Source organism: Lepidochelys kempii, chromosome 14, assembly GCF_965140265.1.
Source record: "Lepidochelys kempii isolate rLepKem1 chromosome 14, rLepKem1.hap2, whole genome shotgun sequence".
NCBI lineage: Eukaryota > Metazoa > Chordata > Testudines > Cheloniidae > Lepidochelys > Lepidochelys kempii.
Genome location: NC_133269.1, coordinates 41,265,099 through 41,290,814, shown reverse-complemented (window position 1 = coordinate 41,290,814; position 25,716 = coordinate 41,265,099). Strand labels below are relative to the sequence as shown.

Below are 25,716 nucleotides of genomic sequence, written 5' to 3'. Positions count from 1 at the left end.
CTCTCCCACACCCAAACTGCTGCTGGCCAAGGGCAGCCCCTGAGCCAGCAACACAGGCCACTGCAAAAGACACTGTGACTTCCATGACCTCCATGACCATGACAGACACGCAGCCTTAACCGTGAGCTCTTCGAGAGGGAAGGCGGTTGCATCATGGGAGCCCCTGGTCATGCTGCATAATGGGAATCGTAGTTCAGGTGTCTCATGCCCCCAGGTTCTTCCCTAGGTTGGGCTTCCTAATAGGACTACATCTCCCATGATTCACCACAGTCTCTTGGGGAAGAGAGGCAGATGCATCATCGGAGGCATAGTCCAGCCAGGGAGCCTGGTCCATAGTCAACAATGGGGACAGAAGTAAACTGAACTACAACACCCATGAGGCACTGTGGCAGCCTTGCAGAACTGAAATATTTTCAGGTTTTTTTGAGGTGTTGGGGGGAGGGAATGGAAATTCCCCACAAGGTGCAGTCACTTTTCACGGAACAATTCCATCTCGTCGAAAACCCAATTTCCCATCCAAACATGAGTTTAGAAAGAACATTTCCCACTGCCCAGCTCCCTGATGTCTCCAGCTCTGAGCCCTCCATGCAGTGACCCCCCTCCCTGGCTCCTCTCTCCTTGCCAACCACCCCTGTGAAAACACCACGGGGGAGAGGGGAAGGAGGCTGGTGCCTGGGCAAGGGGCCTCCTTTTCTCTCTCCAAAACCTCATGTGACACCCCTTCATAAACTTTCCAGACCAAAGCCACCAAGGGCTGGGATGGACCAGGTAGAATTTCAGGGGAATCATGCCAGCCAGTAGAAGATCAAGCTTATACTGGGATATCAAGCGACATGGGCCCATTGGTCCCAGCAGGGAGGAGCCAGGATACCGGGCTAGATGGGCCCGTAGGTGTGGGGTTCTGCAGCCATGCTGGCTTAGTGCTAGCTGCCCCCCTGCTCACCAGGGCCTGGTGTTGCGATACTCCTGCTTGTAGCGGATCCATTGGGCATCCCGTGACACTCCCGCTACCGTCCAAGATGGCTGCTTCCCCCATGGCACCCCGGCTGGGTCGTACCACCTGTTGCTGGGCCGTGGAGGGAGGCAGTCCACAGGATCTCCTAGGCCAGAGGGCTTTGACTCCGGGGCCGCCCGGACGCCTGGGTCCTTAGTCCTGTCTGTCAGGGCCGGCTCAGTGGGAAGGGAGGTGCCCTCAGAGTAACGGACCGTCCCACTTGGCTGGGGTAGGGGAGCTGGATGTGATGTGTCCTGGCTGGTGATCATTGTGCTGTCCAACCTGACGTAGAGAGAGGGAGGCACCAGTCAGTGCCGGGGGGGTGTCCCCTCGAATACTGCTAGAGTGTGGTGGGGGGTAGACGTGGGGAGCACAAGCCAAGGATCGGGGGAGGGGAGGGCTCCCAGCAACGAGGGAGGTGGGCCATGTGAGGAACAAAAGCCAGAGGAGGAAGGATCACAGAGGAGTCCGAGAAGTTGGGGTGCTGGTGGCATGGGGTGCCCGGGGAGGGATCCCAGCAGAGGGGAGGCAGGTGGTGTGGGGAATGTGGGTTGGAGGGGGGTCATGATGGGGTCCTAGAAGTGGGGGGAGAGCAGGTTGTGGAGGTAGAGGGTGTCCTGGAGGTGTCCCAGAGGCAGGCAGCGGAAGCACGAATCTTACCGGCCTTCTGAGTCCTGGAGTCTCCTTAGTGGCTCTCGGCTGCTCTCTGGGTCAAGGAGCAAAATGGGGAGTGAGCAGCAATTCTTGTAACGTCCCTGATAGTCGCTCCCAGTCCCCCCAACCCTCGCCACCTCGGGACTGCAGGGAGCAGGGAGGAAGTGGGGGGCTCAGTGCACCTGGCAGTCAGTGCTGACCCCAATGCCCAGTGCAGCAGGGTGAGGGATAGAGGATCAGCAAGAGGAGACCAGCGAAGATGTGGCAGGACTCCAGCTGGCTCCAGGGGGCTAGGACAGGACCCCCTGAACTGCCAGACTCTGGGGGCAGCTGCAGCCTGAGTGCTGGGCTTCAAGGCAATGGGCGAGAGCAGCAAGATGTCCACCTGCCAGGATGCCAAGAACCGATCCCAGCCCAGACACACCCAACCCCGCCCACAGTGAGAGGTGGAAACCCCAGTCCAGCTCGGGGTGGGGCCCTGCGCCCACCCCACTCACCCGCTCTCCTCTCAGCGCCGCCGGCCACCCCGTCAGGCAATGGGGCAGGGTTCCCGTAGCGGCTGTAGGAACTCCGCTGAGCCACAAGGCCGTCCTGCCCCACAGCGCTCCTCCTGGAGGAAAGAGGGGAGGAGACGGGGGTGGGGCGTGATGAGGAGGAGGTGGAAGGTGAGGGGTGGGGGGGATGCCAAGCTGGGAGGGCAGACATGGCATGGAGTCTCATGGGACGGGAGCACAGACAACGTGATGGAATGGAATTAAGGTGGGGGGTTCAGCAGGGGGCACTCTCCCCTCACAGGTGGTGCTGACACCCTGGCCCGCACCGTGCTGAAGGGAACAGGATGGCAGCTCGGCCTGGGGCACTCCCCCTTGCACTCAGTCCTGATCTCGATGCCCTTGTTCCTGACAACCCTCGTGATCTTGAAAGGCCTGCTTTGCACAGGACCCTGTCCAAATCCCAACTCTGACACCTGCATTTCACCTCCCTGCCCTTTCCCCCTACAGGATCCACTGACCCACTTCACTTCCTGTCCTAAATGGCTGCAGAGTCCCTCTGCGGCTGTTCTCCAGCTGCCCCACCCCAGAGGTGGCTGCATTTCAGTAGAGGTGGAAATCACTCTGGGATCCTTGGAGGTGCAAGATGGTAGCCATGTAAGTGATCAGTCTACTGGCCTGAGAGGATCCCAGCTGATACAAAGCAGCGAGGACAGCGCCTGGCAAACCCATCCTGGTTCATACTCCAGAGCCAGGCAGCACCAAGGGACCCTGGCTGGTTCTGCGCAGACCTTCAGGAGGGGTTCAATCAAACTGCTGCGCTTAGCTTATTATTCAGGGTACCCAGTAGCTGGTGAAAGGGGCTGGCTAGGCAACCACTAGTGGTTCTGTACCCCCAGACAGACCCACCCTCGGCAATGTGCTGCATACCTGCAGGGATCGATGAGATTCAATCCGCAAGACCCAACTCCCTTCCCAGAGCTGGGCATAGAACCCAGGAGTCTTGGCTCTCAGCCCCCCCTGCTCTAACCACTAAACCCAACTCCCCTCCCAGAGCCAGGGATAGAACCCAGAAGTCCTGACTCTGACCCCCACCCAGTTCTAACCACTAGACCCCACTCCTCTCCCAGAGATGGGGATAGAACCCAGGTGACCTGGCTCCCAGCCCTCCCTACCCTAACCACTAGACCCCACTCCCCTCCTGATGGCACAGCTCCATAAGATGGTTCCAGAGCTGAGACGGGCAGAGCAGTGCAGCTGCCCTCGGCCCCTGCGGTGCAACAATAAACGACAAAAGCTTCCATGGAACATTTTGAATAATAATAAAAAAAATCTCCAAACTTTATTGAAATGTAAACAAAAGCTCACGTTCCCGCATTGAACGCTAACGACCGAAGGCAGCTCAGAGCCCTGGGCAGCTGGGAGGGGACAAACGGGGGCTGAGATTAAAGAAAGACACTGTCAACCCAGTGAGCTAGCTGTGCGCTCGAAGGCTGGTGGACAAGACCCTGGGCTGGGAACCAGGAGCTCTGGGCTCAGTTTCCAGCTCTACCACTGAGCGGGTGTGACCTTCGGCAAGTCCTGGAGATGCAGATCCTCCCAGGTATCTAGGTGCGTAACAGTGAGTTCAGTGGGCATTGTGACGGAGAGGGGACTTTTTGTCGTATTTGTATGGAGGCCTGTGTGTGCCTCAGTTTCCCCTGCATGTGGCACTGGTACCCAGAGGAGGAACACTGATTTAAGTTTGCTCTCAGGGCAGGCTAAGAGACATAGGTGGGGGGTCCCCTCCCTGCCTGGGTGGAGCTGAGAGCCCTGAAGGAACTGACCCAGAATAATAAGGGGGCCAGCGACCGAGCTCCAGGGCCTCATGGATTTCCCTGCCACTCTGCCAGGAAGCTGAGCAAAAAGCCCAGAACAAACGAGTGACAGGTGGGGGAGGAGTTCTGGCTTCCGGGGGGAAGCTGGGAGCGGAGGAAGGAGGTTGGCCTGAGAGACAGAGCCTGATCATGGAGTTTGCTGTGCTTGAACCTTCTTTCCTCCACGCTGACCTAAGAACCGCCAGCTGCCGTGTGCAGGGTGACTAACCAATGGTTACCTTGTTTCAAAAAGGCTGCCACTGTCACAGTATTGATGGGAAGCACGGAGTATGGGGAAACTGAGGCATACAGACGTCTCATATAACTACCATAGAACATTCCCACTTCATCACAGGTATCTACAAATACCTTTGAGGATCTAGGCATGAATTTCTCTGGCCTCAGTTTCCCCATCTGTAAAATGGAGAGAACAAACCTTCCCTTATATGCCTGGTCTGATTGTCAGTTCTTTGGGGCAGGGCACAACGGGGACCTGATCTCAGCTAGGGCAGGGACTGTCTCTCCCTGTGTGTCTGTGCAGTGCTTGGCACAACAGGGCCCTGATCTCAGCTGGGCCTTCAGGTTTTAATATAATTTAAAAATAACTGCACCAGATTCAGGGCAGGGAGGTTTTGAACCAAAGTTTTCCAGTGTTAATAATTATTAACTAATTAACACTTTCATTAAGCCTCATGACATCCCTGGGAGATGGGGCCCTAATTTTATACTTTTTTACAGATGGGGAAACTGAGGCACAGTGGTGAAAGGACTTGCCCAGTTTCACATAGCGAGTTTGTGAAGAGACTCAGGGATCTCTACTCCCAGCCATCCTACTTTAACCCACTTGGCCCCACTGCCCTCCCAGAGCTGGGGATAGAACCCAAGATTCCTTACTCCCAGCTCCCCTGTTGTAACCTGCTAGGCCCCTCCTCAGCTCTCAGAACTGGGGATAGAACCCAGGAGTCCTGGCTCCCAGGCCCCGCCGCTCTAACCCATTAGACTCCTCTGCCCATGAACAGCTGTGACGCCTTCAGGGGAACGGGAGCAAAAGCAACTGAGAAGTCATTAACAGTGGTTCCCTTTGGGGGCATCTGGGTACTGGCCACATCCTCTGTAGATCTCTACCATGGATCTGTCAGCTGAAGGGACCCCTCGGAGGGATCTGGCAGTCAGCAGTGGATCCCTCCTGAGGCTCTAGCCATTGGCAATTTGTAGACAACCTTTTTAGGAGGCATTTGTAATGGAGCCATGTGGCAACCCAGGCAATCAGGAAGCTGGGGGCGGACTCTATTTGTTGGATTTAGCAATTGGCAACATGTAGTGGATCACCTTTGGAGGACCCAGTAGCCTGTCGGTTTTGGGTGTTGCTAAGGCAGGCCCCTTTTCAGATGCACCAGTCAAAGAATGCAACTCAATCTTAGTTTGGTTTCAGTGGTTGGCAGCATGAAGTAGATCCCTTTCTAACCTACTCAAGAGAATAGAGAAGCAGATCTTATTCTGGAGTTAGTACTGGTGATCTGCACTGGATCTCTTTTAGATCCAGCCACTGGGAAACAAGGAACGTGTCATATTTTGAAGCCAGCAACTGGTAATCGGCAGCAAATCCCTTTTAGATCCAGCAACCACACAAGACAAAGGGACTTTATTTCAGAGTCTTCTGTTAGTGGGCCAGAGTGGATCTTTTTAAATCTACCGACTGCAAATCACATGGGATCTCATTTTAAAACCAGGAATTGGTGACCTGCAGCTGATCCCTTTTAGATCCACCAATTAAGAAACATAACCAGTAATTGGTGATCAGCAGTAGATCCTTTAAACCCAGCAAGCATGAACCACAAGGGGCACCTTGCTCTAGACTCCACCCACACTGGATCCCACTTAGATCTACCGAGAAACATAAGGGGATCCTTTTTCTGATGATGAGATTAGTATTTTATGATCCTTTTTAGATCCAGCCACTGAGAAAAATAAAGGGATCCCTTTAAGTCAGCAAATTAGTGGATTGCTTTTAGATCCACCCACTAAGGAATACACATGGATTCTATCCTTAAGTCAGCCACTGGTGATCTGCAAGTAGACCCAGCAACGATGACACGCAAGGGGACCTGGTTCTAGAGTGGATTGACGAGATCTAGTTTAAGTCCACTGGCAATCTATAGTGGATCCCAGTTAGATCCCAAGACAAACAAGGGGGTCCTATTTCTGAGTCTGCAGTTGCCAATTTGCAGTGGATCCTTTTCTTTAAATCCACCTACAGACAAACACAAGGGGAGGATCTGATCTGGCACCAAGCAGCAGATCCCATTTCGAGATCCGGCACGGGAGGGATGATCAGAACCAGATTTCCCACTGTAAACCTCTGAGAGCTTTGGATCCAAAGTACAACATATGCATATTTAAAAAAAGGGGGTGGGGGGGAACTACCGTGCTAATGGGACCGGATCCCTCTTCGGAGGGAGTTTTAGGATCATTCCATAGAAAAACAAGCAGCCCAGGAAAAACACCCACTGAGCCCCGGAAATAACCCAGCATCTGCGCCAGCCCCACCGAAGCCTATAAAAAAGGGCTGTGGAGGAACGATGGGGCTGAAACCCCCCCTCTCGCCGCCTGAGATCTCAAGACACAAATGGACGACCAAGCCGGGGCGGGGGTGGGGGACACAGCGGCGACGTCAATAGCTGTTTTTTTCCGAGCGGGTGAGGGAGCTGGGATGGGGAGGAGGGGGCAGAGAGAAAGACAGAGAGAAGACAGGTTAGATCCCAGGCAGGCTGGGGGAAATGTGACCAAGCAAGATCCCTTTCCCCCCCTCACCCAAAAAGAGATGGCTGGTGACTTCTGGTTCTTATCCCACCTGGTCTCCTGAGCTACTGTGTGGTTCTGGGGGCGCAGTGGGAATGGCTAAAGGCACCAGGTGTTGGTTCTGCTGGGCCAAATTCAGCAGCGCAGGAAAAAGTGGGAATGACCCCTCCACACCCTCAACTGGCTGGAAAGCAGGGGGCAAGGGACAAAGCTGGGTGACTAGCCCAGAGCTGAACTGGCTGGCAGTGGTGTCAAGTGAGAGCAGCTCGGAGCGTGGCTTGCACTGATCCAGACCTGGGTATGCAAAGCATGAGTGTGCAAAAGTTAGTGCAGCTTGCATGGATCCAGCTGTGGGTGCAAATCATGAGCGTACAAAACCAGTGGGGGTTGCATTGAGCTGGCCCCGGCCATGTAAATGGTGAACCTGCAAAATCAGTGCACCCCTCATGGATCCAACACGCTGAGCAGGCAAAGTGTGAGTGTGCAAAATCAGAAAACTTTGCATGGACCCAACACTATCGTGTGCAACACAAGCATGCAAAAGCAGCATAGCTGATGTGGATCCAACCTGGTGTGCAAAGCACAAGTATGGAAAAGTGGTATGGCTCACACAGGTCCAACATGCTGGTGTGCAAAGGGTGGGTGTGCAAAACTAGTTGGCTAGTCCAACATCTGAGCTTGCAAAGGTTGAGTGTGCAAATTCAGACTGGCTCACACAAATCCAACCTCTGAGTGTGCAAAATCAATGCATCTCGCACACATCCAGCATCTGAATGTGCAACAAGTGAGCATGCAAAATCAGTGAGGTATGCAGAGATCCAACATGTGTGTGTGCAAACAGTGAGCATGTAAAAACAGTGCAGCTCACACAAATCCAACACCTGACCTGCAAAGGGTGAGCAAGCAAAATCAGAGCAATTTGCATGGATGCAACATGGTGGTGTGCAACATAAGTGTGCAAAATCACATGGCTCCAACCTGGCATGCAAAATCAGTATGGTTTGCACAGATCCCACACCACAGTGTGCAACATGAGTATAACATGGGCCAGTGCAGCGCTCGGTGGGAACATACAAAAGGTGGTCTCCTTGCACGGATCCGGCACTCACCCACAAAACTAGTGCACCTTGCACCGATCTGGGACTCGCTGCGAACGGGAGGCACCAATCTAGCACTCAATGCGGACGTGCGGAAGCAGGGGAAACAGCACCAGTTTGACACCTGGCCAGTGCAAATCGAGGACAATCTGCACTGACTTGCTACTAGAGCGAATATGCGACGCTAGTGGGTGGGGATCTGGGCCTCAGCGGCAGCGTGTGCAGCCCGGAGAAGGGGAAAAGTTTGGCATGGGCGCACAAACCGAGGGCTGGCAGTTTGTGCAAAATAAGGCCAACTCCCCCCCAAGGCAGCACTTGGGGTGGACGTGCAAGACGTGGATGATCAGGATAAGCGTGCAATGCAGGTGGTCCAGCCAGGGCTCGCCAAACGACGCAACAGCTGCTTCCACCTCCCCAGTGCTGAGCAACTCCCCCTCATTCACAGCCCCACTGAGTCTGGCCCAGAGCAGGGAGGCCCCACATCCAGTCTGCAGCTGCCCTCTCCGGGTAACTGCGGGAGGGGACAGAGCTGAGCAGCTGTGCATTAACGCAGTTCAAAACATAGGACCAGGAGAATGAGGAAGAGGGTCATGCTTCCCCTTACCTGCTCTCTCCTCTGGTTCTTGGCTGAGTGAGAAGATACCACCCTGCACCCACATCCCCCAGATTGCCAGGACCAGACGTCAACCAGCAGCCCAGATCCAAGATCTGTAGGATCAGAGGCCAGCCTGTGTTCTGGATCCTCAAGATCTCATGGGATTGGATGCCATCCAACAGCCCTGCGACCCAGATCTCCAGAACCGCACACCGCCTGGCAGCTCAGATCCCAAATCCCCAGGAGCAGGTGCTGCCCAGCAGCCAAGATCCCCGCTAATGGAAACCACCTGTAATCGGATGCCGCCCAGATCCCTGTGACCGGGCACTACCCAGCAGGATGCCCTCCGTAAAAGGGCCCAGGCTCCTAGGCGCAATGCTGGCTGGGTCCATCAGGGTTAGAGTGGCAACGTCCCCCGTCCCGTACCTGGTTCTTCGCCTCTGGGCGGCCGGCCCGCCCGGCTCGCCGTTGAGCAGGTGGTGGGCGGCCGCATGCGGGGGGCAGAGGCGCAGGTTCCGCAGCAGCTCCTGCTCGTTGAGGAAGGGCTTGAGGCAGGTGCGAACCGGCGAGTTCCCCAGGCTGCTGGAGCGGGTCAGCGAGTGCGACTGGTTGAAGGGCCAGGGTGGCTCCACCTCCTCCTTCAGGACTGAAGGGAGATGCCCAGGATCAGGCCCTCTGGCCCTGCTCTGTGCCCCCCACCCCCCTTCCTAACCCAGGTACAGCCTGGGGGCCCTGGGGATCCTGGATTAACAAAGGGGAAGGGAGTGAACCTTGCAAAGTCATAGAGTTCTGGGGCCTCCTGTTGCTAGAGAGGTCCAAGATGTGTGACAAAGGGGCACGTTAAGAAAGACGGGCCCAGGTTGTTTTCCAGCTCTCAGCCTCTCTTGTCTAGGGATGGCCCAGTGGTAAGGGTGCTTGTCTGGGCCTCGGCAAACCCAGGATCTATTCCCGGTTCTGCCCCAAACTCCCTGAATGACCTTGGGAAAGTCACTTAGCCGCCATGTGCCTCAGTTTCCCCATTTGCAGAAGGCAGCTAATAGCAGGGCCCTGCTTCCCAGGGCTACTGTGAGGTGCTCAGATCCTATGATGATGGAGGCTAGATAAGATTGATAGAACATAATACGGACAGTCCAGTCCATCTGCCTATGCTGTGTGGCGGTAGCAATGGGATGAACCCCTCCAGCTAGCAGTGTGTGTGTGGGGGGGGGGGGTCCATTCTGTCCTCTCTGCAAAGTGGGGGGTGGGGATCTGCCCTTCCCCATCAGAGGGGAGGTGGCTTCCCCCACAACAGCTGTGGGAGCGGCTCCTGGAGAGGGCAGTGTGGTTGACGGCTGATTGGTGGGTGCAGTGCGATCATTGTGCAGGGCAGTAAAGAACCCTCGGGGGGTGCGCTGGGTGAGGGAAGCAAAGAAGGAAGCAGAAGGGGAGTGGGCAGTGCAGCAGCTGGGCTGGGGGCAGAAGGGAAAGGGGAATCATTCTAGCCCCCATTCCAGTCAAAGCAAACGGAGGGCCATACTGAAAACCACACGAGCCAGCAGCCTCATTTCAGGGGACCCCCTGTCACAGCCCTGCTGAGTCCCTGTGTGGTGACACTAGGCAGTGCAGGCTGGGTTAGTCAGGTTAAGGGCCCACAGGGTCCAGCAGTCTCAACCCCCCTTTGATGTTCATTACAGCCAAGTGCTGCCTCTTCTCAGCCACTGGGGCGCCACACCAAACCTCCTAGGATTGTTTGGGGGCAGAGGGGCACATCCTAGGTGGGGATACTCCTGAGCCAGCCAGTCCCCCATCCACAGGCTGGATCACAGCCAGCGCCCCCATCCCATTCCCCACCCCCTGAGCCAACCAGACTGCTCCGCCCCTCCCCCCGGGCTGGATCAGAGTCGGCACCCCCTACAGGGGAAAGGCCCTGTGTCTCATTCCCCAGCCAGCCAGTCCCCCATCCACAGGCTGGATCAGAGCCAGCGCCCCCTAGAGGGGAAAGGCCCCATGTCCCAGTCCCTGCCCCCCACCCTGGGCCGGCACAACGGGTCTCTTACACTCTCGGTCTGTCAGAGAGTAGGGTTTTATCTCCTCCTCAGCACGTTTTGGAGGCAACTTCCTCACCGGAGCTGCAGGGAGAGGGTGAGAAAGGTCAGTCCCAGAAAGGCAGAGGCCAGAAGGGGTTGGCCCAGATCGTAACTACCACATCCCAGAGCTGGAGGTTTCAAACCCGTCCTGGGCTCACCGGAGCACTCCTGGCCTAACTTTGATTGCCAGCTCTTCGGGGCAGGGCCGGTCGCTTTGGTCTGGGTCTGTACAGTGCCAAGCACAACGGGGTCCTGGGCTGTGCCTGGGCTAGTAGGCGCTACTGCAGCAAACGCACCCCAGGGTCCTGGCCCAATCTCACTATGGCTGATTGCATTGTACTGCCTCTCTAAGCACCACACCCTGTAGGTTTCCTTTCCTTTCCAAAACATGCACTGTTGCTGTTCGCCGTTAAATGGATGCTGCACCCCATCCCAGAGGTGGCTGCATCTCAGCACTGGCTGATTGATCCCTGTGCCAAGTTGCTGTGCATCTGTTCTCCAACTACCGCACCCCAGAGATGGCTGCATTTCATCCCTGGATGAGCAATCCTTGTGCAGCATCACTGTGCAGCTGTTCCCTTCCTGCCCCTCCCCAGAGGCGGTTGCATCTCAGTGTCTGACGAGCAATCCCTGTGCAGCGCTAATATGCAGCTGTTCCCCAGCTGCCCCACCATGGAAGAAAGGGGCAGGTACCCTAGTGCTTGAAACACTGATTGCTAGACTCGGCAAAGCCCTACAAAGCAGCGTGTAGGGCACCAACCCATCACTGAATGGGATGCGGCCCCATGAGGCATTAGCATTTCTACCAGGAGGGGTCCAGTTGGAGCAGAAGCAACATTCGTCGCTATTATATCTGCATTCCCCTACCACCCAGTCACTGCTCAGCAGCTGTCCAAACCCAGAACAGAGAGATGCTCCCTGTTTTCAGAGACGCTTGGGCCAACCTATCCAAGAGCAGCCTCTGACTGTAGTCTCCCTTGCATATTTGGGCCCCTGTCGCCTAGGATCCGCTTTCTAGATTTTAAAGGCAGATGGGACACTTGTAATCTGAGCTCCAGGATAAGCCAGACCACAGAACGGCTCTGGATTGATCCCTGGTTGAACCAGAGCAGATCTTTTATGGGGAAAAAAAAAAGACCCGTTCTTGATTTTAAAATCTCCAGTGATGGAGAATCCAGCACAGCACAGCTGGGCCAACCATTAATACCCTTCACTGGTAAAAATATACCAGTCTCAATCTTCCAGCCGTTGAATCTCGTTAGACCTCTGTCTGCTAGACCAGCGTTTCTCAAACTGGGGGTCCCAACACAAAAGGGGATCTCAAGACTATTGTAGGGCAGTCGCGAGATCACACAAATTATAGGGTGACCAAACGTCTGAGTTTTCCCAGATATGACCTTCTTTTTGGTCCTCCAAGCTCCGTCTGGGTGGATTTTTGAAATACAAACAAATGTCCGTAATTTTCTCTTGCTCGTCATTTTTCCTTGTCTTCAGAGCTGGGTGCCCGGCCAGCTGCTGTCGCTCTCCGGCCACACAGTTCTGAAGGCAGCACTGCCATCAGCAGCAGCACAGAAGTAAGGGTGGCAATACCGTACCATGCTGAGCGGCCAGAAAGTGACTGCAGCTGGCCAGGCACCCAGCTCTAAAGGCAGCGCCGCCAGCAGCAGCAGCACAGAAGTAAGGGGGGGGCATAGTACGGTTACTTAGCTTTGTAGGGATCTGCACTCATGTTGCGAAAGCTATGTCTGGTACCAAGAGTGAGGTGGGTTGGCACAGCCTGAAATATTTTCAAAGGGGGGCCCAGCAAAAAAAGTTTGAGAACCCCTGTGCTAGACTGAAGAACCCCCTACTATCAGATTTCTCTTCCCCATGCAGGTACTGCTAGACAGTGATCAAGTAGGCTGACCAGATGTCCCAAGATTAGGGGCTCTGTCTTAAATAGGCAACTCTATCCGTCGCCCCCGAAAAAGAAGTGTCCTGATTTTTCATGCTTGCCATCTGGTCAACCTAGGATCAAGTCACCCCTTCACCTTCTCTGTGCTCAGCTAAAGTGATTTGCCCAAGGATCCACATTTCCCACTGTCTATGAGTGGCATTGTGCGTGATCAGCACCTCTGAGAGCCAGGCTGGAGGTGTCTGGAGTCAGGCAGCCCATGACCAAGGGGCTGGAAATCAGAGGCCATTTGATATGATGGCCTGGGGGTGTAACCAGTAGGAGATGGCAGCTGTCCCGAGCTCCCCGCTCGATGCATGTGGGAGACAAAGGACTCTCTTTGTTCCAGCTGGGCAGGCTTTTGAAAACACAAGGGAATGGAAATCGTGTGACAGGGATAAAGGCGTCTAGATAGGGACGCTGATTCAATCGGTCTCTGCAAGTCCCCGGCTTGGAACGTAGCGTCCCCTCCCCGCAAAGCAGGGCAAATTGCAGAGCTCGATCCCGCATGCTGCCTTTCAGTGACGGCTTTCAACCCTGGCACAGAATGGATTAGGGCGGCAGGGCGTGGTGTGGTTGAGTTGCCTCAAGAGGGCGACAGAGCGCTGCTGCATTGGCCAGCCTGCTCCTGATGCTGCTATAGGTTGGCGCTCAGAGCATGGTACTGGATGAATGATGGGAGGGTGGAAGACTCAACCCCCATGCCCCGGTGTGGCACTAGAGGGTGCTGTGCTGTAGGAAGCAGGGTGGGGGCTCAGTAGGGAGTGCTGTGCTGACCCCAATGCCCCAGAGCAGCACTAGGGGGTGCTGTGCTGCAGGGAGCAGGGTGGGGGCTCAGTAGGGGGCGCACTCCCCTCAGTAAGTGCTGACCCATAGGGGGCAGTGTCCTTTCAAGGTGCCGATCACTCACATTCAATCAGGCACTCATTCTTCATTCTTCTCCTCCTAGTCCCACTTCCACGAGCTTTCCTACACTTTTAATGGAGTAACTGAAGAAAAATTCTTCTTCACTTCCTGTCCCAAACAGCTGCTAGTCACTGTATTCGTCATATCTGGCCTTATGCTCTGGTATGAGTATTAAACAGCTGCTATGCCCCACCCCCAACACGGGTCAGTGGTAGGTGAGCAATCCCTGTGTTGCTGCGTGGCTGTTATCCAATTGCCCCACCCCAGAGGTGGCAGCATTTCAGCGCTGGTTAAGCCATCTCTGGGTGGTGCTGTTGCATGGCTGTTCATCAGCTGCCCCACCCAGAAGTGGCTGCATTTCAGTACTAGGCTGAGGATCTCTGTGAAATCTTGCTGCCTGGCTGTTAAGGAGCTGCCGCGGCCCACCCCAGAGGTGGCTGCGTTACAGCTGTGGTTGAAATAATGCTTGCATGAGGTAACAGCCTGTCAATCTGCACAGAGATGAACGTGCCATGTAGACAGCAACAAGCTGTAATGTGCCACTTGCTCTGCACATGGAGGTGCCGAAGCGGCGGTAGGGAAGCTGACAAGATGGGGTCAGATCAGCCGAGGTTCGGGGGGTCATCACAGGACAGAGGAGAAGAGTGGGCTTCTGTGTGGGGTTCAGGGCGAGATGCAGGGGAGGAGACACTCAGGGAGAGGTACGAGTTCCTTACTGCATTGATGCTGCTTAGAGAGAACGCCACCCCCAGGGCAACGGAAGGCATGGCAGCATGGGGGCCAGGAACCTCAGGCAGGGAGGATCTAGGCAAGCTAAGAATGCACCAGCTCTCTATATGAGATGGGCCCGAGCATGAGGGGGAAAAAAGGGCGAGGTTAAGTTCCAGAGGCATTCGGTAACACTGCCCCCCACCCCTCCACCGCAGCTCTGGGACGATCAGCAGCGGGAGGAGGAGACGAAGGCAGCACAAAGGGTTAAATCCCACTGATATGAATGAAGTCAGCATGAGCCTGTGGAACTCACGGACACAGGAGAGTTCTGAGGCGTGGAGCTTAACAGGATTCAAACACAGGCAGGGTTGCCTAAGGGTTAGAGCAGTGGGCCGGGACACAGGACACCTGGATTCTATTCCCTGCACTGCCACCTGGCCTGCTGGGTGAGTCACTTCACTGCTCGGTGCCTCAGTTTCCCATTCTGCCCTTTGTCCGGGTGAGAAGCAGGATACAGCAGAAGTCCTGTTCCTTCCCCACAAGTCTAGCTCTAGCTCCTTCTTGGGGGACTACAACTCCCAGAATGCACCTGGCCTTAAAGGGGCCAAACCCCAATTTTTGTTTCCTGTTTGCTCGCCACCCAGGCTAGCTGGCCCAGCTGGCCGGGAAGGGGTGAAGACCACCTCCCCCTTTCGCTTCAGGCCTGAAACCCCACAAGGCAGTGGAAAGACAGGACCCACCAGGCAGAAAGCAGGACTGAGTGGTGCTGTTATCGCTCCGATTGGGGGTGTTTGCTACCCCCTCGGGGCTGCCACTTGCCCTCCAGATTTGTTGTCTTAGCCCCTGGTCTAAACCCCAGGCCTCTGGGGTAGCCCTGCCTATGCAATGGGGTAGCAGGACTGACGCTGACCCCTAGGGGGCAGGCTGGGCTTTGCAGCTGCCATCAAAGCAGCCCCCAGCTGGCGGCTGTGACTCAGGGATGTCCCTGGGCAGGGTAGGGGCTACATGTCAGGGGAGCGCCCCCTGCTGACAGAGAGGGAGGGCCACCCACGGCCAGGCCACTCACCGTGCTGGTCAGCAAAGAAGCCCTCGAAGATCACAAAGTTGTTCACCTGGGAGAAGCGAAGGCCACGGACAATGAGAAACTCCTGCCTCTGACGCCTCCTGCCCCCACTCCCACTCCCCCGCCTGGCGCCAGCCCCCAACACCCCAGTACCAGCCGCCTTCCCCACCCCCGCTGCCCCCATTCCGCCCCAGAGACAGCTCCTCTCCTAACTCCCCGCCAACCCCATTGTGCCCCAGCACCAGTCCCCCCTCCTCCCTTCCTTTACTCCCCAGTGCCAGCCTCCCCCACCCCCATTCCCCTAGCACCAGCCAGCTCCCCCTCCCCCCCGATACCCTCATATGCCTGCCCTTCGCCAGCCTCCTCTTTGCCCTGCCCAGTCATGCTCAGGCCCCTGCTGCTCCAGGAGGACAAAGGTGGCCTGAAGCCACATCCAAGCCCAGGAGCGGGGGAGCTGAGAATCAGCCCCTCTGGCCCTCCAACGTGGCAAGAGCCTTCTCCTCTGCAGCTCCCTGGCATGGCTGGCAGCCGAGAAAGTAGCTGCTCCTGATAAATCACTCAGTACATGCCCTCCGCCGCCCCAACGGCACAATGGGGTGTATCCGTCCCTCACCCCCGGAGGATGATGGGAGGAGCCAGAGGGTGCGACTCACCTGGGGGATGGTCCCCTGGAGGTTGTAGTGCTTGTGGAGGAAGCAGAGGAGTTTCTCCGAGGGGCGATCCACGGCCAGCTGGTGGGGCTGCACTCGCTCACGCTGACAGCCGGAGAGGAGACACAATCGGGGACTAGTCAAGGTCACAGGGTCAAGATTAAACACACCCACGGTACAAACAACATCTTCAGCTAAGGGACTGGCTGGCGCAGGGGGTGGGGAATGGGTGGGGCCCTACCAAATTCACAGCTCCAATCTGGTCCCTGGTTGGGAGTCTGGCTGGGTCAGGGGGGCAGGGAATGGGACACAGGGCCTTACGCCTCTAGGGGGCACCAATTCCACTCCAGCTCCAGGTCAGTAGCTGCTTAAGGTTGTTCCCATCTGTTGGCCCACATGTGAAAGCAGTTGGTGAGCCCGAACCCAGTTCCTGGTCACAACCACCACCTCTAACCGGCCACTTCCCAGCAGCCTCAGGCCTGGTCACAGACTCCGGATACCAGACCGACCACTGGTCTGGAATCCAGGCTCAGATGGACCAATGGGGTCCCCCAAAGATGTGGGAATACAGGTCCAGATGAATCAATGGGGTCACGCATTGTGACAGTCAGGATCCAGACACCCCAAGGGGAGAACAGGGGGTTTGAACCCGCCAGAATAAGTGACTGAATCAATTGGTTGTGGACAATATTACTGTATATCAATATATGTCAAGGGTGGTCTTTAATGAAAGCTTGTAGTGACCTGAACTTTGTGGCCATGAGGAAATCTGTGTACAGGCTCTGGTGATGACCATATGCACGTATGTTCAGAACATTGTAACTGTAACCAGGATTCAACTACAGCATCACCTCCCGACAGGGGTGTGAAGCAATCAGGCAGGCAGGGGCACCAAGCATTGGCCTGCCCAGGGAAAGCTCATGGGGGATTACTGGAGTTAATGGAAAAACACTGAAACTGACAAGAAAACCCCAGTCTTGGAAAACTAGGTGAGGAGGGAGTTTCCCGCACTCTGTAAATTCCCACAGTCTGGGCGGGGGGAACATGAAACCCATAAAGCCTGTCCAAAGGGAAGAAGGCTTGAGGAAGTGAAGGCTGTCCAGGGCTGGCATCTAAGCAGGGTGCTGTCTGTGGCCCACTAGAACAGAGGGCGTGCTGGGAAACCGTTCAGGTAACTGGCATCAGGAAAGGGAATTTGGCTAACAGAGAAGCGTGAAGCCTGAGACAGCGTCTTTATTTTCCGCGGAGCTCATCCACGTTGGCTTTCCCTCACTATTTCCCCTTTGGCACTGCGATTTCTCTATTCAATCAACTTTTCCCCTTATTTCTCCTCCAAGCCGGGCTCTAGGATGCAGCCTGTGCGACAAAGGGAACTGATAACTGGGGGCAGATTTCACCCCTTTGGGGGGGGAAGGAGGGGGGGGTAATTCAGAGAGACAGGTTTTTTTTGGGGGGGGGGGGACGACATGACGACTTGGGCTAATGGGGCCACCTTGCAAGGAGTAACTAGGTTGGTGGAAGCCAGGGTGAGACCTTTATGCCTGGAATCAGAGCTCCGAGCCGTATGGGCATGATGGCACCTGAATTTACAAGGCAGGTGGTGCCAGACCCCCTCACTGGTCTGGGTGATCCCCAAACCCTCCCACCCGGCATGGTAGGGAGGCAGGAAAGGGGTGAGAGGGACCCTCCCAGACAGAGCAATTCCCTTGGGCCCCTGCTCTCACCTGTAACATGCACTGGAAGAGCTCCTTGCCATAGCCGTGCCTCTGCAGCGACTCATGGATATAGAAGTCCAGCACGCACAGCGGCTCCACCTCGTTGTGAGCCCCATGGCGATCCTGGGAAGGGGGGGCGGGAAGAGGGAGGGAATATGCAGGCAGTGCTGAATAACCAGGGGGCCCCCAGAATAGGTGACCTGCCCTGAAAAGTCAGGGAACCTGGGAGTCCTGGCTCATGGACACCCCTGCTCTAACCCACTAGACCCCACTCTCCTCCCAGAGCCAGGGATAGAACCCAGGAGTCCTGACTCCCAGCCCCCCCCCGCCCGACCCCCCCCCCATTCTAACCCACTAGAACCCACTCCCCTCCCAGAGCCAGGGTTAGAACCCAGGAGTCCTGACTCCCAGCCCCCACCCACGCCCCATTCTAACCCACTAGAACCCACTCTCTTCCCAGAGCCAGGGATAGAACCCAGGAGTCCTGATTAAAGCTGGGTGAAACTTTTCCAACAGAGGTTTTTCCCCTGATGCTGAAATTGATCCAAGTAACAAGGATCGCAATGTGAATGGAACACAAAAGGCCAGTTAGACAGCACACCACTGAGGTTAGCACAGACTGTGAGGGGACAGTGCCCCCTACTGAGCCATCCACTCTGCTTCGTGCAGCACAGCACCCCCTAGTGCCGCACTGGAGCATTGGGTCAGCGCTGACTGAGAGGGGAGCGCATCTCCTATTGGGTCTCCAGTTCAGAGCTGCATTACAGCAACTCACCAGCAGGAAGAGCTTCTTGTAGCCGACCTTGAGGAAGCCGATTATGGCCCCTTTCCCTGCTCTGCAATGGGGGAGGAAAAGAGGGGACATTAGCGAAGGCATCAAGTTGGGAGAGAGGAGACAGAGGAGACACACACTGATGGGAAGCCACGATTGTCCTCTCTGTGCATGAAGTTCCTCTAGTCTCTATGGTACCAGCTTCATAGGGTCAGAGGAGCCATGGACAGGTGAGCGAAGGTCCCATCTAATCCTCCAATATCTATGGTATGGTGAATGTAGAGGGGGAGGGAATGAGAACCTGTGAAACTCACTGCTGCAGGACATTACCCTGTCAAAGAGCTGAATGAGGCATAGGCGCCAACTTTCCCTGGCACCGGTGGGTGCTCGCCCTCCCCCGCCCTCACTCCAACCCTTTCCCCAAAGTCCCCGCCCCAACTCCGCCCCCTCCCTGCCGCTATTGGATCCCTTCCCCAAATCCCCGCCCCAGCTCCACCTCTTCCCCAAGCATGCCACATTCCCCCTCCTCCCCCCTCCCTCCCAGCTGCGCAGAACACCTGTTTTGCAGCGCAAGTGCTGGGAGCTAGGGGGAAAAAGCAGGTGTGACGTTATTGACATGAACTGGGACCGTATAGATCATTGTTGCAACCAGGGTCCTGTAGTGGCACCAAAGCTTGTATAAAGGGGGTCAAATAAGGTGTCTCAGACAAGGTTATGGTTTGCTGGTTATGATTATGCTGTCTATATGTGTGTATCATTTTTGTAGTTAAAGTTATGAATATTGGCTCTATACTGTCTATATTTCAAACTTATGCTATTCTTCTGGGTGACACCCCAGACAAGTTGGTGTCAGCTCTGCCTAGCCTGCTTGATGGCCCATTAAAGACCATCAGCTATACAACAGACCCTTTGAGAGAAGGCAGACACACCTTGGTGACTTAGCAAGGTATGCAGGGACATGCCTATGGACAGAACTCTGAGGTTTTTCCAGGCCATGTGATGGACAGCTTGTCTTTAGGACAAAGAAAGAAAGACCACATGGCAAGAGAATATAAAAAGCTGCTGCAGCTCCTCCGTCTTGTCTTCAGGCCTGCTTCATACCTCGGGAGGAACTTTGCTACACTGAAGCTTTGAACCAAGGACTGAAAGACCCATCCCAGCTGTGGATGTACTCCAGAGACTTGATTTGAACCTGCAGTTTATTCTACCACTGCTGCAAGCCTGAACCAAGGACTTTGCCATAACTGTGTGTCATTGATTCCATTTAACCAATTCTAGCTCTCATCTATATCTTTTTCCTTTTATGAATAAACCTTTAGATTCTAAAAGGATTGGCAACAGTGTGATTTGTGGGTAAGATCTGATTTGTATATTGACCTAGGTCTGGGGCTTGGTCCTTTGGGATCGAGAGAACCTTTTTTCTTTTACTGGGGTATTGGTTTCCATAATCATTTATCTCCCTAACGAGTGGCACTGGTGGTGATACTAGGAAACTGGAGCGTCCAAGGGAATTTCTTGTGTGACTTGTGGTTAGCCAGTGGGGAAAAACCAAAGTCCTCTCTGTCTGGCTGGTTTGGTTTGCCTTAGAGGTGGAAAAACCCCAGCCTTGGGCTGTTACTGCCTTGCTTTAAGCAATTTGTCCTGAATTGGCACTCTCAGTTGGATCCCACCAGAACCAGCATCATTACAGCGGGCACGCGGCGTGCTCAGGGGAGGAGGCGGAGGTGATGGGGGTGATGGAGGAGGGCAGGGGGGCGGGGAGCTGCCGGTGGGTGCAGAACACCCACCAATTTTTCCCTGTGGGAGCTCCTGCCCTGGAGCACCCACGGAGTCGGCGCTTATGGAATGAGGCAGGTAGGGGAGCAGACAGGTGTAGACACATCCAATCCTCAGGCTTCAGGACAGGAGTTGATGCCCACCTGAGGAAGGGGGTGGGGGCCAAGAAGGAATCTCTCATCATCTGAGGGTACTGCCCAGTGGGGAGCATTGGGGGAAGTTTATAACTTTCTCAGAAGTACCCAGCACTAGTTGCTGTGAGGGGCAGAACCAAAGTGTTCATTGCGCTGATGAGGATACTGGGGTAGATGAGCCCATGAGTCTGATGCAGAGAGGCAGGATATCGGGCTAGATGGGCCCATGGGTCTCATGCAAGGAGGCAGGATACCAGGCTAGATGGGCTCATCAGTCTGATCAATGGAGGTGGGATACTGGGCTAGATTGTGCCAATGGTTTGATCTGGGAAGGCAGGATACCAGGCTAGATGGGCCCATGGGTCTGATCTGGGGAGGCCAGCTAATAAACCAGAACAGCCCACTGGTCTGATGCAGAATGACGTGCCCTTCTCCACAGGGATGGCTCGGGAACCAAACCCGGGTCGCAAAGGGACTCACGTCTTCACTTCATTGTCCTTCAGCATGTAGAGAACGTGGTGGTTTGTCTGCATCCGCGAGGCACTGGTAATTGGGGCCGGCAGGTTCTGGGCCTAGAAACAGATTTGGGGTGAGCTGGAGCAGAGGGCAAAGCTGTGCTGGGGAGGAGAACTACCACAGCTCAGCCCTGGATCGGACCCAGTGCCTCCTGGCCCTCTAAGCCAGCCTGTACCCTGCCCTGGGGCCACGTCGAAGTCAGCGCTCCCTAGAGGGTAAAGCCCCCGCCCTGTCCCATTCGCCACTCTCCTGAGCTCACCCATTTTCTAGCTCACTGATGAGCCTTCATCTTCAAATAACAGGGCGGGGTAAACAAGGGTGGAAGAGCTCACATCTGGCTGACCCTGGTACCCCTATTTCCCCCCACCCCAGAGCCTAATCCCATCCCACGTGCCATTAACTCCTCGGTTTCCAAACTCTGCCTTACCTTGGCCGAGGCCTTGCCCATCTCGTCTATGATGGTCATGAGCTGCTGCTGCAGATCCACCCTGAGCAGAGGAGAGCAAAGGAGTTAGGACTCGCTGGAGTCTGAGCCACCCACAGAAGGAGGGACTGTGCCCAACCTTTGCTGAGGGAAAGGGGTCTGAGCCCCTAAATGCCATACGGGGTGGGAGGGCCGCAGGAGGTCAGGCTGTGTCTGAGACGCATTCACATGGAAAAACATCAGCAAGACCATACCTTATTGTTCTCCAGCTACCAGCCTCCTCTGCTTAAGACTACCCCCACTCCCCTCCCAGAGCTGGAATAGAACCCAGGAGCCCTGGCTCCCAGCCCTCTCATGAACCCACTGGACCCCACCCCTCTCCCAGCTGGGGGTAGAACCCCTGGAAGGGTGGCTGTAATGCCCTGGCCACCTGCTCTCCCCACCAGCCCACCCCCTCAGTCCTTTAACATAAAAACCCCATGTAAGCCACAATGGAAGGGCCTCAGGGGATCGTGAGGGACTCTCACAACCCACTGCACTCTGGTGCAGTCCATTAGGCAATGCAGACACGAAGCAGCAGCAGCAGAGAGGAAAGATTTAATCGGCTGTATGTTGCTGACAGCCTCTCCCCAGCTCCCAGTGCAAAAACTGTCTAACAGTGAGTGTCTGAAGGGAGGAGGATTCTTTAGAGGATGGAGGGGGGAGCTAAGAGGGATGGGGAGGGCCTCTCCAACTGGGTATCAGGGCCCATCCCCTAGCGCTGGGCAGATCTTTGAGCCTATGCAAGTGTCTCTCCAAGGGAGGAGGGCAGAGTGTGAGCACTGAAGATATTTTGACCTCGGTCTGGACAAAGGCCTGGAGAAATAGAATGTAGGGATCAATGCTGCCCAGCCCGTCTGGGGCTGGAGTTGATGGAATCCAACGGAGTTTTGCCTTCTGCTGAATTCTGTTACTCCTTCCCCCGCTGTTTACAACTAAACACCAAGATCTGTTCTAGCTAAGGTGACCAAACAGCAAGTGTGAAAAATAGGGACAGGAGGTGGGGGGTAATAGGAGCCTATATAAGAAAAAGACCTCAAAATTGTGACTGTCCCTATAAAATCGGGACATCTGATCACCCTAGTTCTAGCCCACTAGACCCACTCCCCTCCCAGAGTCAGGGACAGAACCCAGGAATCCTGACCTCCAGCCCCCCGCTCTAACCACTAGACTTCACTCCCCACCCAGAGCCAGGGATAGGACCCAGCAGTCCTGATCCCCAGTCCCCCCTGCTCTAACCACTAGACCCCACTCCGCCCCCAACCCACCCTGAGCTGGAGCTAGAACCCAGGAGTCCTGACTCCCAGCCCCCCCTCCCCCTCACTCTAACCCACTAGAGCCCACTCCCCTTCTTGAGCTGGGAATGGAACCCAGGAGTGCCCCACACACCCCAATCCCCAGCCTATGTTTCTCAGTCCTTCACTGGGAGGGACCACACTCTTCCATAGCCAGGGTTACATCACTCCAGGTACACTGTGGCACAGATACATGGCACTGCTGTGCAGATACGTGGCCACCTGGAGATGCAAGGCCCATGGCTCACTAGTGGAACTGTGGGTTGTAGTTTACAATATGTGGGGTTCTGGCCCTTCCTCTACCTCCGCCCCATAGTTCAAAAGTCAGCAAAACACTCCAGAGGCCATTTAAAGAAGTGACTTCGTGAGGAAGTGGTGGCAATTACCCAGCATGTTCCACAGGCAAGGGGTGGCAGATTATACCCAGCACAGGTGGTGCAATTTACCCAGCATGCCCCTTTTACCCAGCTGCACCAAAGTCCAATCACATGAACAGCTATTACCCATCATTCCCCAGGACAAGGGTGCCTAATACCCATCATATCTGGGGGCAACAATGAGGGATAGCTATTACCCATCACACCCCAGGGCAGAGAATAGCTATTACCCATCATCCCTGGAGTCTTTGCCTCCTATATCCCCAAAACACCATTGTGGAAGACTCCAGAGGAACCAAATGGGGGGGAAATGCCAATGATCCTAACGGACCCAGGCTCTCCAAAACAACTCCACCCTGGTGCCGCCCTCAGTTGGACACTCTGGGGTGCTCTAAATCCAGCGAAAGCCAGCCTGGCAAAGCCTGGACACAGGCTGACCAGGGGGAAGCTAAGGACTGACCCCAACTGTGCATGGGGAGAGCGCTATGGCAAACCCTCACCTGCTGCCTGGTGCAGGGCCCCCATCTACACCCCTACTCCAGTGCCATTAGTCGGGATAAGTGACAACACCACGTCCTGGCTGCAGTTTTGGGGCAGTGGTGACAGGCATCCCCTTCCCACCACACACTGGGGAAGGAGCACCTCTCATGCCCTGGGGCGGGGTGATGGGCACCCATTACCTATGGGATCCTCCCGGTACCTATCATGTCCTGAGGCAGGAGACACCTCCTGTTACCCATGGTGCCCTGGGGCAGGGTCCCATCCTTACCCATCGTGCCCTGGGGCAGAGGTAATGGGCACCCACTACCCAAGGTGCTCTGGGGCAGGGTCCCGCCCTTACCCATCGTGCCCTGGGGCAGGGGTGATGGGCACCCACTACCCAAGGTGCTCTGGGGCAGGGTCCCGCCCTTACCCATCGTGCCCTGGGGCAGGGGTGATGGGCACCCGTTACCCGTGGTGCCCTGGGGCAGGGTCCCCCGGGGCAGGGCCCTCCCCTTACCCAAGGTGCCCTGGGGCAGGGGTGATGGGCACCCGTTACCCATCGTGCCCTAGGGCCCCCCCCGTGCCGGCTGCCATGACCCCTGAGCGGCCCCGCGCCGGGCGGGGTGCCAGGCCGTTGCCATGGTTACCTGTGGGCCGCGGTGTAGCCGGGCCCCCGGCGGCCCGGCGGCTGGAGGTGCTGGTCCACCGCCGTGACCCGCTCCCCAAGCAGCGCGTCCACATCGAAAGGGAACTCCATCGCCCGCCGGCATCCGGGTCCTGCTGCTCGCCCCCCCGCCCCGTCCTCCGGCGCGCGGCGCCCGTCTAGCAACGCGCGCCCCGCCCCCTAGCGACGCCCCGCCTCCGTGGCAAGCGTCCCACGCCTGGTCCCGCCCCTAGCAACCGGGCCTCCCTAGCAACCACGGGCTTGAGCTTGCTCCGCCCCCTCTCTCACTCTGCTCCCTCCCCCCAAAAAGGGCCATGGGCGCCTCTCACTCCTGCCCGAAGGCACGACGGGCAATTTCTGATCCTTGTCCCAGAGCATGATGAGTAATAAGTGCCCATCACCCCTGCCCCAGACCCTGATGGGTAAGGGGTGCTCATCATTTTTGCCCCAGGGCATCATAAGATCCCAATAGCTGTCCCCCAAATCCAAGTCCGCCCAATATCCGGGAGCACCCAAAGCCTCATCACCCTCAAACTACGGGATCCACCTAATCTGCCTCCCATTAAAGGGGGCTTCCCATAGGCTGCCCTCCAAATAGAGGGGCCCACCAATTTATGATCGGCAATTTAGGGGACTCCCCCAACTCCAAAGGCTCACCCTTCTAATGAGAGGACCCATTTAATCTGGCTCAGATAAGGAACTACCTCTGCCTCCTCCAATGGACAGGACACCCTAATCTGGTCTCCATCATAGGGATCCTCCCAATAAACAAGTCCTTCTGCTCCCTGAAGCTGCCTAACCTATGATAGGGACCCCCTGGACTGCCCTCCTCATTCTGCCTTCCCCCTCACTCCATAGGAACCCCCCCCATCTGGTCCCACCATTATACAAGACCCCCAAAACAATGGCTCCCCCATCACAGGGAACCCCAAGGACTATCCGCTACCATAAGCACCTCCCCCAACCTGCCACCCCCCGTAAGAACCCCCTTACAGTCTAGTCCCCCAATATTGGAGAGCCACTTATAACAGTCTGACATCCCCTCAAATGATGAGACACTCTTAGTCTGGATCTCCCAGTGGAAGGGCCCCCTCAGTCTGTCTCCCCCATAATAACACTGGTCCCTCAGTAACAGACCTTCCACTCCCAACCCTGATCTGTTTCATCCAAGGGTGTATTATAGAGGTGACCCATCCAATCCTGGGGGACACCCCCACCTCCGGGCTGGTCACCAGGATGAGGGAGGAATATTGTAAAGGGCCAGCCATTCCACCCCTCACAATTAAAGAAGAGGGCACCTCCTGTCAACCACGGTGGTTGGGGAAGGGGAAGAGGCAATTGTGGGGACCTCCCCTCCCACCCACAGATAGATTCCCCCACTTCAGGATAGGCTGCAGTGACCAGGGCAGGGGGAATATCATGGCAACACCACTGTCCCCATCCCTAAAGAGAGCATAGCCCCCAGATCAGGCTGCAAGAGGGAGCTCAGTACCACAGAATGGGAGTCTCTATAGGCCACCCCCCCAAAAGACTTTTCTGACCCATCTCCTATTTTATACTATGGCCATCACTGTGGCATCTGGGATCCCAGCTGCCTAGGATTTATGGGAGCATCTGGCATGGAAAGGGAGAACCCTGATAGAAGGGGTTCCCTAGCCCACTGAGGGGGTTAGGACAGGCAACACTATGACAGCAGAGGGGAGCTG

General features: G+C 55.9%; 1 protein-coding gene across 4 annotated transcripts; it reads right to left on the bottom strand.

Moving 5' to 3' along the window:
- ATAT1 (alpha tubulin acetyltransferase 1) lies at window positions 1-24,156 on the bottom strand. Of its 4 annotated transcripts, XM_073311166.1 has the most exons (12): window positions 23,994-24,156; window positions 21,156-21,216; window positions 20,693-20,784; window positions 18,306-18,366; window positions 17,540-17,653; window positions 15,819-15,920; window positions 15,169-15,214; window positions 10,523-10,594; window positions 8,913-9,132; window positions 2,146-2,258; window positions 1,655-1,700; window positions 1-1,276 (listed from the first exon to the last, which is right to left on the bottom strand). In XM_073311166.1, exons 1-12 carry the CDS (start codon window positions 24,101-24,103, stop codon window positions 940-942), a joined length of 1,374 nt encoding a protein of 457 aa, XP_073167267.1. In that variant the 5' UTR covers window positions 24,104-24,156; the 3' UTR covers window positions 1-939. The 4 variants fall into 4 exon arrangements, with proteins under 4 accessions (XP_073167267.1, XP_073167268.1, XP_073167271.1 ...); XM_073311167.1 differs by lacking the exon at window positions 2,146-2,258 and having other exon boundaries at window positions 1,110-1,276; XM_073311170.1 differs by lacking the exons at window positions 1-1,276; window positions 1,655-1,700; window positions 2,146-2,258 and adding exons at window positions 3,446-6,700; window positions 13,090-13,135 and having other exon boundaries at window positions 10,523-10,617.
- Window positions 24,157-25,716: the final 1,560 nt, after the last annotated feature.

Coding starts and splice junctions, on each gene's coding strand:
- ATAT1 (XM_073311166.1), bottom strand. CDS start 24,103: ATGGAGTTCCCTTTCGATGTGGACGCGCTGCTTGGGGAGCGGGTCACG. Junction 1,701..2,145: donor CGGCGCTGAGAGGAGAGCGG/GTGAGTGGGGTG, acceptor TCCTTGACCCAG/AGAGCAGCCGAGAGCCACTA. Junction 1,277..1,654: donor CTCCAGGACTCAGAAGGCCG/GTAAGATTCGTG, acceptor TCTCTACGTCAG/GTTGGACAGCACAATGATCA.